This window comes from Gopherus evgoodei, chromosome 1, assembly GCF_007399415.2.
Source record: "Gopherus evgoodei ecotype Sinaloan lineage chromosome 1, rGopEvg1_v1.p, whole genome shotgun sequence".
NCBI lineage: Eukaryota > Metazoa > Chordata > Testudines > Testudinidae > Gopherus > Gopherus evgoodei.
The window spans coordinates 136034860-136049990 of NC_044322.1; the positions used below are offsets into that span (position 1 = coordinate 136034860).

A 15131-nucleotide genomic window follows, 5' to 3' on the forward strand; every position below is an offset into this window, starting at 1 on the left:
CCCCAAAACCCTGCCAGCACCAAACCTATTCTGTCCGCAGCGCTACTCTCTTCTGCTCTACATCAGTGCCAAGTTCCTTCTTTTCCCTCGCATACTCATGTTTAGCAAGCATCTTCCTCCTGCTCCCCACTCAACAAATATTTATTAGTGCAGACAGAGCAAGCTATCTGTGTTGCCTTCAGTTTTGTCCTGGTCAATTAAAATGTCCTCTGGTATTGTGGAGTGATTCAGATGAAATACTTTGACAATTTTAGTTCACACTATGTTCTCTTGTAATGCAGAAATGTCTCTACCTTCCAGCAACACCACCTTTAATTTCTCTCTGTTTTGCCCTCCAGCCACCTGTGAACATGGGTGCAAATATGGCGAGTGCATGGGGCCAAACAAATGCAAATGTTTCCCTGGATTTACAGGGAAAACCTGCAGTCAAGGTTTGTACACATTATAGTTCTTCTCCAAAAAAAAGAGACTTTGATCATTGACAGTCTGTCTCCTTGTCTTCATCTCCCTATGGAAAAGTTGGGGGGGGTGGGAATCTCAGTAATTTGTTTGCAGCTACAAATTTAACTGATTTTGGAATTCTGAATTGTCATGGGTGATTAAAGGATAAATATGGAAACTAAAACAAGTAGGTAGTCTTCAATGAAAACATTCCACTTACCTGTTCCCTCAACAAGTATCTTTCTTCTAGATACTGTACTTGTCTATCTATAGTACTTACATGGTCCTCATTGCTATAGTATGAGAGTCCAGCACAATCTTTCATGTATTTTTACTGACGGTACTCCTGTAAGACAGGCCAGTGCCATTAGCTCCATTGTACAGAGGGGGAACTGAGGCATAGAGCAGCTAAATGACTTACCCAAGGTATGTCAAGACAGCTGTGGCAGAGCAAGGAACTGAACCTAGGTGTTTCCCAGGTCCTAGGCTAGTGCCCAATCCATTGAATCATACTTCTTCAGTATCTTTACAGCATATAAAATCCACTTAAAGTGCAAGTGTTCAGTATTCTGACCCACTTCTGTACATTTCCTTTCTTCTGCTCAGGCAGCCAGGATTTGGGGTGTATGTTGTTGGCTGTCCTATATTTTTGCTCACTCAGAATACCCCACCCACACAGCCCAAACCCTTGCCCCAATCCCTGCCCCAGCCTGGCACCCTCTCTCGCACCCCAAACCCTCATCCCAAGCCCCACCCCAGAGTCTGCACCCCCAGCCGGAGACCGGTGAAAGTGAATGAGGGTGGGGGAGAGCGAGCGACAGAGGAAGGGGGGAATGGAATGAGCAGGGACAGGGTCTCGGAGAAGGGGCAGGGCAGAGGTGTTCAGTTTTGTGCCATTAAATAGGGTTACCAACTGTCTATAGTACAGCAGTGCCAAAAGGTCTTGATCCCATCGTGCTAGGCACAGTGCTTAAGCATAGTAAAAAAAATCTGAGTGCTTATAGCCAGAATAGACACGAAAGAAAGGAGGCATTATAAATTTGCATCCCTGCTAGTCCAAAAGAGCCCAGGCACACTTCAAAAGACATGTTTGAGAGGATTTGGGGACAGGGCTGAGAGCATGTTTCCCATTACAATTAAGAGGTGGAAATGAGTTCTCTAGATGGTAGGCTTGCTGAGTTCCTGTTCAGAATTATTTTCATGCTGTTGAAATTTTATTGTGGTATAGGTTAGGGCACCTAGCTTCTTGTATAGGCATCTTTCTATTTAAATAAATTATCTTCCCCATTTTATGGATGGAGAAATGAAATGCAGAGTGATTAGAGACTTCCCCAAAGACACGCAAGAACCTGTCATAAAAAAAAACCAGGAATTGAAGCCAGAAATCCCACTCCAGTTCCTTGACCACAAGTTTTTCTTCCAAACTGAATTGATGGACAGGTCACAATTTACATGGGCAAATACCCTTTGTTTGTACATGCTGATTTGAGAACTTTGAAATTAGGACATCCAAACTTGTACGTTCATAGTTTTGGCTTCATAAGTTTACAGGTAGCCTACTGTTACTTTTTCACAGTATTTTTAGGCTCTGCTTTAAAATGTTAAGCAAGCAGATTAAAGGACACCATCCACTATGAATATAAACCGTTTGCAAAATTTAAACAGTCCAATTTCTGAGATAACTTCAGAACATTATTTGAAGAGTGCTATTAGAAAAACCCTTCAGAAAAGCCCTTGAATTTTTCTTCTTCCATGTTGACATTATTTATAAGGAATTTTCAGCAAGGGAAAAATTAACTGACTGACTCTAGAGAAGAAATGGTGAAACTGACTATATGCAATAAGTAAAAATTTCAAAATCACCTAAGTCTCATTTTTCATAAGAGGCTAAGAATCATTGGAAGGCAATAGGACTTAGGCTTCTAAGTCACTTTAGTAACTTTGAAAAAAGTGTTTCCATAGTCTAGTTGAACAAACAAATTTCTGCTCATCTTTGTTACAGTAATCTTGGCTGTTACATGGATCTGTAGTAGCTACAAAACTTTCAGTTATAATTTCCAAATTGGTGTCTCTCTAAAATATATGAAAAACAATGTTTTGAGTAATATCATGTTTCCTCTTTTTGTTGGAATGGACTCTGACAAATACTTTTGTAGACATATCACTACCCAGACGGTTTGCTCTTTGTGGCCTGGAGATTTTCCTCTGGCCTGCAGGCCACACTAAGGGCTGGTCTACACTACGGGGGAAAAATCGATCTTAGATACGCAACTTCAGCTACGTGAATAACGTAGCTGAAGCCGAAGTATCTAAGATTGAATTACTCACCATCCTCAGGGCGCGGGATCAATGTCCGCGGCTCCCCCTGTCGATTCCGCAACTCCATTCGGGTTGGTGGAGTTACGGAATCGATATAAGCACGTTCATGGATCGATATCTCACGTCTAGATGAGACGCGATATATCGATCCCCGAGCAATCGATTGCTACCCGCCGATACGGTGGGTAGTGAAGACGTACCCTAACACATGAACAGATGCTGAGACAATTAGAACTGGAATTGAGTCCACTCAGCTCTGAGTTTTTTTTAAATTGAAATCACATTAGTGTATCATTAAACACGTAGTGCACGGACTATGTGCAGTGATGTATTTTGTTAATGAACTCTTCAGTATTTGATAAAAAGGTTTCAAAATAGTGAAAGGCAGCAGTTGCCAAACAGTTTATGAAAGTCACAAATGTTGATACTGTTCACATATAACAGGAGTATAAGCCTCCACTGTCAGCACTGTATTTCACTCCAGGCAAATTAAATTCAGCTGGGTGATTTCCTTCTCCACAAAAGCTGGTTCTTTGGCAAATTAAAAACTAATATTGTTTCTTGCCCTTTTCAGGAGTAGTTTAAAAAAGAAAGTGGGTAAACTAACCTAAACTCCACATTCCCCAAATGAGAAGTGGGTTTACGCTCAGCTACACTGATACTTTGATTTTATTGACAGGTTGGGTTTTGAGAATGGTTTTTAGAAGATTGGTAAAGAACTCAGCTGCATGAGTTTCCTTTAAAAAAAAAATAACAAAACAAAATACTTAACATATGATCACCTCTGTCTCCCTTAACGATTCACTCTTGCCATGACATCACAGCTGATGCTTGGCCCGTGAAATCTTTTAGTCATCTTTTCCCCATGCTGTGTGACTGACTTGTTTTCACTTTTTTTTGTATGAATGTCAGATGGTGGACTAAAGTCTCTAGCTAGAATAATAAAAACCCTGCTGTTAGCAAATATTGTAATTTCAGTTCTCTCCCCCCATGCAGTCTGCCAGAGGTTGCACTGCAGTCTGTCAGGTACAGCCAGCCCTCCTTGCTAGTTTTTATAGCACTCACTTAGGCAGATGGTCTGCTGAATTCCTTTCTTGCAAGGGGTTGGCTCATTTTCTATCCCAGGACTTTTACTTTGGGGAATTTTAGGCATAAAGCAACATTATAACCATATATTTAAAACAACAAAAATCCCTGCACTCATTTCATTCAAATTATTTCTGCAGATACAAATGAATGTGGATTGAAACCACGTCCTTGTGAGCATAGATGTATGAACACCCCTGGCAGCTACAAGTGCTATTGTCTCAATGGCTACATGCTCATGCCAGATGGCACGTGTGCAAGTAAGTAATGCATATCACAGGACAGGCAGTAATTTAGATACACAGATTATCCAATCAATATCTTATCACAAATGACCTCTGTGTAATGATGGCTGGCAGCTAGTTTATCTGTGACAAGGTATCTCTGTCAGGTTCCTAGTGCTGTCAACACTAAAGGATGTGCTCTCCTGTGGCAGTATTTTTAAAGAGAGAGATTAAACTATCTAGGGTACAGTTATGTTTTTAGGGGAATGTTAGTCCTTAAAAATAAAAGCATTAGACAGTTCTACAGGGTTAGTTCAAATGTAGGGTAGCTTGCATAGCTTCTGTCCACAACTCTGCTAGTGCACCATATTGGAAAGACAAAGTGGGTGAGGTAATATTTTTTATTGGACCAGCTTCTGTTGGCGAGACAGACAAGCTTTTGATTTTACACAGAGCTCTTCTTCAGACCTATGTAAATGCCAAAGCTTGTCTCTTTCACAAACAGAAGTTGGTCCAATAAAAGATATTACCTCACTCACCTTGTCTCTCTGATATCCTGGGACCAATATTGACTAGGGATGAATGAGCCCAGTACAATAAACTGTAGACACAAATCTTTGCCCAGAATTCAAACTTGAGTTTTTAGTGAGGTTCCCAGTGTTCAGTAAGCTTCTTAAAACATGAGGAAACAGTGTTCTTCCACTTTGGAATGGCCTTTTTCCACCCCAAAGTGAAAGTGCCAATTTAATATCCTAGAAATTACTTTCTAGTGCTCTCTCTAGTTCTGTCTGACACGACCCAAGCTCTGGTATTCACAATACTTCTTTGGAATATATCCCACCATTAAGAAACTTTTCCTAATATTTGGCCTCCATTTTCCCATGCATAATTTTATCCTATTACTCCTTGTTATAGTCCTTTGTAGCACCCTGCATCATCTCTCTTTTCCTGCTGTGTTGTCTGTCTGCCAGCCTGTGTCGACAGACATGCACTAACTCAGCTAGAGCTGGCACACTAAAAATAGCCATGTAGTCAGGAGTAGTGCAGGGGATGGCTTAGGCTAGCTGCCAGAGCACAAACCCAGCCAGAATTCCTGGCACGTTCCCTAGTGGCTCACCTGAGCCACTGCTGACCCCTGCTACACTGCTATTTTTCATGTGCTAGCTCTGCTTGACCTTGCACATGTCTGTCAATCCAAGATAGGAAACATGCTTCCAGCTGCATTGTCGACATACCATAATGCACTGGCCACCACCCAAGCACTCCCTTGTGGCCAGCAGCCCTCTGCAGTCCCCTGCCTGTTTTCCTCTTCTTCAGGGCTCCATGAACAAACCCCACATAGTCACAGCCCTTCTTGGTGTATGGTTTATTGACAACAATAAAAAAATCCCAAATCAATTTTCCACCCAGCTTTAAGCTAGGCACAGACTTCCTCCTCCCTGAAGCACTAAGCCATTAATAACTTAGTACCTAAACTTAGTGGTCAGAGTTCCATAGAAATTGTTATACTAGATTGGTCCATCTAATTCAACGTCCTGTCTGAAACAAATCAATACTAGCTGCTTCATAGAGAGGTAAAAGAAATTCCATAATGGACAATTAGGAAGTAATGGTCTCATTTGGGAAATTTCTTCCTAATCCTGTGTCATTTAGAAGTTAGTTTTATGTACTGAAGTAAAATGACTTGTGGCCTATCCAATTTTTTTTAATCATATCTATCTATCTACTGCACCTGTGAATATTCTCATCCACATAAACGTGGAATACTTCTAGGAATCCACCAAGCACTTGATGTCAATGATATGTATTGCTTATCTTCATGGACAAAATTCACTTTCCTGAGTGTGGTTCTTTAAACATGTACAAAGGCATCTAGAAGTAATATGTACAATACTGTAGGTACACATATACCCGTATACTGCACAGTTGGCTTGTTAAACAATGTTGTTGTTGTAAAGAGTTCTGAGAGTGACAGTAAGCATGCCTTTTTAATTCATACTCTTAACCCAAGCAGTTAGCCAACCTTCAGGGTCTTCCAGGTTGTTTAGATGTTTGATAGAATCAGATATTTCTTTGGTGCAATCCTATTTATTTATAAAGAACATACCTAAAGTCTTGTTTTACTGATCACAGTAGGAATCAACCAGGAAGAGGTGGTATCTTTACTCACAGTTGGAGGAGCTGTAACTTGATCAACTCCACAACCCTGGGGCTGGCACATTCCTCACCTCACTCAAGGGTGCAGACAGGCTAGACTCAGATCCCCTGTATCTAGTTAAGCTTCCAACCCGCCCCTTGAGTAGCCCATCTGTTCTTCTGTCCTTCTCAGCCTAGTTTCTAGGGAGAATGATGGGGCTTTCCCAACTCTTCTTGGGTGGGTAGGGGTGGAACTAAACCAGCTCTTACCCAGCTGGGCTTTGTTACTAATTAGGGCTGGCCCTCCCAAATAGCCAGGTGCAAGCAGGTGGGTTAATTGGTCTCAGGCCCACATGATTACCTTTGTCTGGGAGGAAGTTGATGTAGACTCCTGATTTTGCAGCTGTGTTCGTAGCTGCCTATGTGGCTTCTTCTACTCTGTAGGTGAGGGCTGTGCCTTAGGTGCTGTCCGGAAAGAGTTGGGTAAAGCTGAAGAGTTGGGTAAAGCTGCTGAGAGGCAGAGGAGGTGGAGAGAGCACTATGCTTCTCTGGGGGTCCCTGCCATAGTTTGGAGCCGGAAGGTGCAGTGGGGACCCTGGAGTGCTTGGTCGTTTAGAGGAGTCCTGTGGGCTCCCTCAAGGGATGCAGTTGTGAGCGAGGTATTTGGATAGCAGAGGACAGCAGGATACTAGCACAGTGGCTGCTGGAATTGGAGAATGGCAGGTAAAGCCTGTAGCCAGGGAGCATCAAGAGAGTGTCTCTAGGGCAGGACCAGTGAGGGAGGATGAGCAGCTGAAGAGAGCTCCAGTAATGGCTGTTAGGGGAGTAGAAGTGAGAGTAGCTCCTGCAGGAGTCCTGGTCCAGCCAAAGCTCTGTAGGCAACCATGGAGGACTATGCACTGGTGACTACAAGTATCCCAGACATTAGAGTGCCATGTGAGAATCCTGCTGGCAGAGTATGCACTGGTAGCTGTGGGGACTGCTGCCAGGGACGGAGCAGCAAGGAAGGTGAGTCACCTGTTGGTGGCTGATGCCTAGAGTGGGCAGCAACAGCTGCAAGTTGGACACACCCCAGAAAGAGGAGTGATGGTCCCATAATGGTGTGGCAGACACACTGGTGGCAGTGCCAGAGACTGCCAAACAGAGGGCAGTGATATCAAGTCAGGTGGTTGGGGTAACAGAGTCATTGTCCCAAGCACAAGGTGAGGAGGAGTTAGCAAGGGGGCAGAAGCCAGCTGTTCCCAATATGGGGCAGGCAGAACAAGCACTGTTAGAGGGAAATCGTAGCATAGTCTCCCTACTGGGTTTCCCAGTATGTGTTACTGAGGCTGGCATTAGGTGTGGAAATTTAGTAATGGGCAAAGGAGAAGATGGTGCAGTTTCACCCTGGAGCATTGGTGGATCTGAGGAGCAAGGGTGGGGCTCTAGTGGCATCTTCTTTGCATGGAGCTGGAGATACCAGCAGAGAGATGGGAGGAGGTGAGGGCGACCATAGGGGACTGGGGAGTGAGGGGAACTGCATCTCAAGACAGTGCTACTTTGTCTCTTCCCCTTTCTCCCTCAAGGGGAGAGAGATAAGGAGCTATGGTGGAGCATGTGGCAGTTACTTTGAGATGACCAAGAGGCAAATCGGATAAGTAAGGACAGGAAAGGGGACTTGGATGGACCAGTTGAACTCTGCTGTCTTGAACTGTAGATCAGGAATCATCGGAGAACTGGGCCAAAGAGCCGTGGCCATTGATGGGGAGTGTGGTGGGCCCAGTTTGCACAGCACAGTCAACGCCCAAATCAGAACCTTGGGAGCAGCAGGAAGAACAGACCCTGTCAGTCATGCAGCTGCCCAGGAAGAAAAAGTCAGTAGCTTCCAGCTTACAGACTGGACTAGTGGTGTTACCCACATACTTGAGGGCACCCACCTTTACCCTTCCTGGGCTAAAGGTGTAACCCTTAATTTAGGCACCAGACCCTTTCCCATCCTGGGCTTAGGGTATAAGGTATCCACCCTTACCCAGTTCCTAGGGCTCAGGGAATACTGTGGATTTGCAGTACCTTTTACCAGTGAAAGAGGCTTACACTATAATATCCTTAACCTCTATTTTTTAACAATCACCAAGACAGAATGCACACGCTAAGCATACAAATGGTCACCACTCCCAATAAGGCAGATGAACTTTTCCTGGTGGTCAGGATCAGGTCATCTGGGGACTCCAGCTTCTGCACAATATAGTTGGCAGGGTGTTGAGGTCTGACAGCTCTGACCTTAGGCCGTGTCCTGGAGTTAGTTCCAAAGAACTTCTTTCAGGACTCTAGTTTATATAGTGAAACTTGAGTCCTGCTTAGCTAGACCTTAACCAAGCATTTTAAACTAAAGTATTACGAACAGTATTACAATCCTAGCCCATTACATAGCAATTTTTTACCCCATCATATCCCATCACCTTAGTTGATTTAAATCTTGCAAAATTAGTTCTGCAAAGAACCAAACAGAAACCATATAGATAAACAATGGAAAAGTAGGGACCAAAAAGGCAAAACAATAAAGAAGTAGAGATTTCACAATCCCCCTCAAGGATAAGCGATTCCTTGCCTGAGCCAATGCTATCAAAGTTTTCTTTAAACATCTTAAGATCTGTTTCATTGTCTGGTGAGTGGGTGGGTGGTGTTAGGACAGGAGCACCTCCTGAACAGCCTGATATTACATTGTTTTAATGTAATTTAGGTGGAGCATGAGGATATGACTTTCTGCTTCTTGGTTCATGGCTGCTGCTCTCCTAATACGGCTGCAGAAAAAGGACTCAGATCTTACAGTAGTGGCTTGCAAACAGCCCTTTGAATCCTGTGCTGCTGCTGTGGGTGGCAATGTGAGGCAAGGATGTAGCCTAGAAAGTGTGGGGCTTGGGATTGATCTGGAGGGGGGAAGTCATGGTAAGCTGTTTGGAGTGAACAAGTGGGGGCTACAGGGTGGAGATAGCAGAGAAATACAGAGTGCAGTTATGGTTCACAGTGGTGGGTCTGGGTCACCCCATGCTGCAGAGGGATGTGTTGGTGAACACACTGATTTGAGGGGTATGCATTCTCTTCAGTGAATCTGGTAGCAGTGATCAATCTACCTGCATACAAGGAAATCTATTTGTGCTTATGGTCAAATGAGATAATGGAAAGGTTTTGGAGGATGTACACAAGGGTACAGGGTAAGAGGGTCTGGTAGCAGGTGGTGGTGGTTCCCTGATGAGACCAGGTATGAAGGTCACCATAATGTTCTGTAATCATCTAGTGCCTTATGAGTTGAACGTGGACTGGCTAAGTAGACAGATAACTCTTGGGCCCAGAAGAGAGAGTCCTGGGTTGACAAGGACTTTGGACAGAGGAATACAGATTCATGGTATGCTTGTCCAGGTCTTTTGTACAACCACTCACCCAGCTGTATCATAGAAGCAGACGAATGGGGGTACACTAGTTACATGGGCAGCCCTGAATCTGTCACAAGCTGGGCTACTTAGCAGTTTGTAGGTGTGAGGTAGGGGGAAACAGACAGAGAGCCATATTATGTTTAGGGATATTATCCCCCTACTGCAACACTATTGAAGTGATGACAGTTGGTTGGTTTATTTTGCTGTACTTGATATTTTGCATTTTGATCTTTGGAGTTGGTACTTATTTGTGTCTTTATAATTGGGTAAACTAGGGTGACCAGATGTCCCAATTTTATAGGGACAATCCTGATATTTGAAGCTTTGTCTTATATAGGCACCTATTACCCCTCCACCTCCATCTCAGTTTTTCACACTTGCTATCTGGTCACTCTAAGGTAAATCCATGGGCTGGGTTGGCCTGCTGTTAGTAAGTGCCTGCATGCAGGTGTGTGGCTCAGGTTTTCTTTTTGATGGAAAGTGTATGAAGAGTTTTAACAAAAGAAATAAGGCCTAACCCTTTCATGGTGTGTGTCATGGGCTGGGAGGGAGACACACGACAGCTTCTCTTGCTGTCTCTGGCATTTCCTTGTGTGCTTGTGTGATGTTTCTGCTACTTCTCTCTTACATACGCAGAGCTCCATCAAACAATACCCTGTCCCCATGTATTTATATTCTGCTCTTGTCAAACCTCTCTGCCCCTACTGTTCAGATTCCTGACCAGCCTTGCATGTGGCCTGTGTTTTAGGCAGTGACTCGTATTGTTCCAGCTATTGTATTCCACAAAGCAGTTCAATTGCTTCTTTTGTTATATCCTGAATGAAGAACAGCTGTTGCTTTAATGAGGTTTCACTCAACCCCTCATATAACAATACTTTTAAAGTATTTATAGTAGTGACTGTTAAAAATTAGACTTTTTTCCATTATTTTTGGGAGCTTTTTCTCCTCGGGGTAGAATTGTTGTTCATTTCTGTAGAGCATGACACTATGCAGACAATTTTCCTGCCCCAAGCAGCTTACAATTTAAAAGATAAGTGAGAAATTGCAGAATGTGGGGCTGGGGCAGGAAAGGAGGAATACAAGAAAACAAGAGGGAAGGAAAAACATGGTTATATTCTTATGGAAGACATCAAGGTAACTCTTTTACCTACTGGGTACATTTACAGAGGGGAAAAAAAGGCCTCAGAGCTCAGATCAAGTGACTTGGGCTTGTGGGGCTAAAATGAACAGTGTAGACATTTAGGGTTGGGCTTGAACCCAGGCTTTGAAACCTTTTGAGCTGGAACATCTACAGTGCAATTTTTAGCCCTGCAAACCTGAGTCACTTGACCCAGGCTTTGAGACTCGCCACAGTGGGTTTTTTTCCTGTGCAGACATACCCATTGAGTATTATTTTTTAGTGACTAAACAATGCGATTAGCAGATACTGAGAACAATGAATGAGATTATTCTGTTCAGCTGAATGCAGAGCTAGTTTAGGAAAAGGGCTGGTCTTGTTCCAGTCTAGATTCCAACAAGGGTGTGTTTTGTCTTCAGATTCCAGGACATGTGCTATGGTGAACTGCCAGTATGGATGTGAAGAAATCAAAGAGGAGGTACGGTGTTTGTGTCCATCAACTGGACTTCAGTTGGGACCAAATGGAAGGACATGTATAGGTATGTGTGGTATGATTTTTTTTTTCCCCTACTCCAATTTTTTCTGCATAACCCATTCAGAATGAAGTCCTGAATCTTAAAAAACTCTGTATGGCAGCTGGTATTGGACGACTGACCCCTCCCTGCAGGCTCAAGGTTAGGACCTCTTGTTTTCAGTGTGTGACTGTTGGGATTTGGTGGTTCCCAGTGAGTCTGATGCTGGGTAGAAATCATGAGACTTCGATCCAATGCGATTCAATTCAATAAAGCTTTATTCAACATGTGCACAAAGAGACTCCTGGTACAAAGAATCAGGCAGAGTCCCTCCAGCAAGGAGCCCCTCCCCTCGCTACTTTATAGCACATGGTGCTTATATAACAAGTTATATAACAACTTACATAACATGAACCTTAACCAATCAGAGTTAAACAAACCCATATATGGGTTTGTTTATCACATGCTCATAGTGCTCCAGTCCACATGCCAAGCTCACACCCCTCCCTGTGGCCTTCTCCAGAATGTTGCTAGGCTGGTGAGCCACAGCATGCTTCCCTATGCATAAGCACCCTGTAAACCACATTTTATTTAAAATAAACACAACCATACCCTTCAGTGACAAAGAAATTATCTCTCCTATTTTCAGAACATAGGAAAGAATAGTAGTGTGCTTAAGATCCAAAGGTCAGTCTCATCACTGACAAATGACCAACAGTGCAGAGGTAAAATAGGAATCTCCTTCCCAACAATCCACAGCCCCTTGCTTGGGGCTCATGGCAAAGCCACAATTGACCCCACAGTTGAGACCTGGTGGCCCACTGCTAGTTGTATAGCATATATAGAGCTGACTGCAAGGCTTCCACTTTGTTTCTATCTGAAGATCACCACTGGTTTCAGTTAGGTTATCTGTACATTCAAAGGTCATTTTATTTCATTTAAGGTAACCCCAAGGATACTTATTTCATTTTAAGAGGGAACATAGTCAACAGCATGCACTAGATACACAGCAGAAATCTTAAACTTCATACTTATGTCCTCTTAAAGAGAGGGCAAAAGAACTCCTCCTTCAGGTGTGTCTGTGCCACTGGCTTGAGACTATCAGATAGACTTATTTTCAGAACACTGTACGTATTCATTTCACACAACAAAAATCATTAGGCACACAAGTTCATTTGCAAACTTCCACAAAAGATTTCGGTGCACCAGGCATCTGCAAACTTTGCAATTTCGGCATTTCAGGACTAGTTCTGTATCTCTCAAAAATGCGCGGAGAGTTTATGTAATCTCCATTCCAGTCAGGCAACTTCAGACAATTGAAACTCATAACTAGAGCTGGGCAATAATTGATTTCCAACCCCCCCCCCCAGTTTGGTAGTAGTTCCAAAACACTGAAAAAAAATGTAATTCAGGTCAAACTGAATCTGAATTATTTTTGAATTTGAGGTGAATTGAACGAGTCTATCTTGGTTTTGTTGCAGGGCAGGGATTCAAACGTGGGGTCCCAACATCCCAGCTGAGTGCCCTAGCCACTGGGCTAAAGATTATGAAGGGTGGGGAAGAGACATGAGCAACAACACCATCTCCTCTTTCTTCTCCTTCTCTGGCCATTTTCTGAATGGCTGAAATTATTTGTGTGACATTTTCCATATAGTTTCAGGTTGACCACAACTGCACATTTTGTCGAATAAACTTTTCATTAAAAAAAAAAAACTTCACATAGCTCTACTCATAACTAAGAAAGCTGTATTTTCTGTGGTTCACCCAAAGGTACAGTAGAAATACCTCCTCTTGCACTTACAGTATTACTTGTGAAAATGTCTCTGACGTAGAGATGATGATGATGATTTCATGCACATACACAGTGCCTATCACAATGGTATCACACTACAAATGGTTTGGGTTGGGATTCACATAATAAAGAACAGCTGTACAGGCAACATCTGATAGGAGCAGAGGAATACAGTAGTTATTCAATTTCAGATGTTGCTGAGAAATGCATTTTATAGGAATGCACTCTACAGAATCTTGGAGAGGTTTGACATGTCAAACACACAGGAAATGAATTGTAACTATGCAAAAAAACATGCATAGTCTTTCAAGCAACAGATCAATTAAGCACATCAACCTAGACACGCTTTTTCTAAGGAGAGACAGTTACCATAGGAGTTGTCCTTTTGACATATAGCTGCAACAGCACGCCATACACAAATTTCATATGACCTGAGTGTTTTATCGCTCTATGAGCTATAGAGTGAACCCATATGGACATTTGGCTCAGCTTCCAAACCATAAACATGCCATAATGGGAACAGTGTTTCTTTCCTTGAAAATGAAATGAATGTGATTGGAAATCTCCTGTTTTGAGGTGAATCAGCAGGATTCCCTAACCAGCTTCCCATTGTAGTTTTATTATTAACATTTGTTTGAATTATTTAAGAGCTATTTGAAGGCAGACAGTCAGGAAGCATGTGTTTAAATACAACAGACAAGTCTAGAGCTTCTCCTAAATCTTTCTTTTAGCTATTCATACATCCATTATGATTGTTTCATGTTTGTTTAGCTTATGAAGTACCTCGGTACATTCAGCAGACACCTTAAAATGCTAAACAAGAGTTTAGATAAATGCTAATACTCCAATAGAAATGGCATAAACATGAGGAAAAGGAAGGATGGTCCAGTGGTTAGAGTATTAGCCTGGGACTTGAGAGATCTGTATTCAATTCCTTTCTCTGTCACAGACCTCCTGTGTGACCTTGGGCAAGTCGTTTGGTTGCTCTCTGACTCAGTTTCCCATCTGTGAAATGGGGATATAAGTACTTCCAACCTCACAGGAGTATTGTGAGGCTAAATACATTAAATATTGTATAGGACTCCAATATCAATGTAGTAGGGATCATGTAAGTACTTACAATAGACAAGCAGCCCAACAGGAAATGTTTAGTTTAATGTAAGGTTCGCCGTTCCAGGCCAATGGGGGCCATAGGAAGCGGCGCAGGCCAAGGGAACAGGAAACAGCGGTCAGTGGGAGCTGCAATCGGCTGAACCTGTGGATGCTGCAGGTAAACAAACCGTCCCGGCCCATCAGCGTATTTCCCTGATGGACACGTGCTAAAGGTTGACGATCCCTGGCCTACACCATCAGGTTTGGACATTGGACTGTGGTGTCAGATACATTAAATATACCACTTCATAATGCTCCATAAGTAATAATAATACAGTAATGCCTCACTTAACGTTGTCCTGACTAGCCTTGTTTCGTTGTTACATTGCTGATCACTTAGAGAACATGCTTGTTTAAAGTTGCACAATGCTCCCTGATAATGTTGTTTGGCAGCCTCCTGCTTTGTCCACTGCTTGCAGAAAGAGCAACCTGTTGGAGCTAGCTAGTGCGGGCTTGGAACCAGGGTGGGCTAGCAACCCCCCCCCCCACATCAGCTCCCTAAGTTCCCTGTGTGGCAGCCACCCAGCAGGCTATCAATTGCCGGCAGTTCAGGTGTCCCTCCCTCCACTGCCATGTGCTGCTCCTTCCCTCTGCCTTGGAGCTGCTCCCCAGAGCCTCTGCTTGCTGTGCGGGGGGAGGAGTGGGGGGGTAATGTCGGGGTGTCCCCCTCCCCCTGCTCCTGTATCCCATCTCCATAGAGCAGGGGAGGGGAAACAACAGAGTTCAGGATAGAGGGAGCTTGCTGGCAGAAGCTGCTATCTCAACTTGCTGACCTACTTTAAAAGGTAATGTACTTAGAGTGGGGTCAGCATACTTATAGGGGTAATGTGTCTCTCTGTGTCTCTCTCTTTACCGTGCTGTGTCTCCTCTCTCCATTCGTGCTGCTTTGTAGAGTGTGAGCCTACATTAACAATAATGTGTTAACACTTGAGGGATCGGCCA

General features: G+C 43.4%; 1 protein-coding gene across 1 annotated transcript in view; it reads left to right on the forward strand.

Moving 5' to 3' along the window:
* EGFL6 (EGF like domain multiple 6) overlaps nt 1-15131 on the forward strand; it is a 65664-nt gene that overhangs the window by 12789 nt on the left and 37744 nt on the right. Inside the window, exons 3-5 of the mRNA XM_030551994.1 lie at nt 339-431; nt 3987-4106; nt 11153-11272. Of these exons, the coding sequence (XP_030407854.1) occupies nt 339-431; nt 3987-4106; nt 11153-11272 (333 nt within the window). The remainder of the gene's footprint in view (nt 1-338; nt 432-3986; nt 4107-11152; nt 11273-15131) is intronic.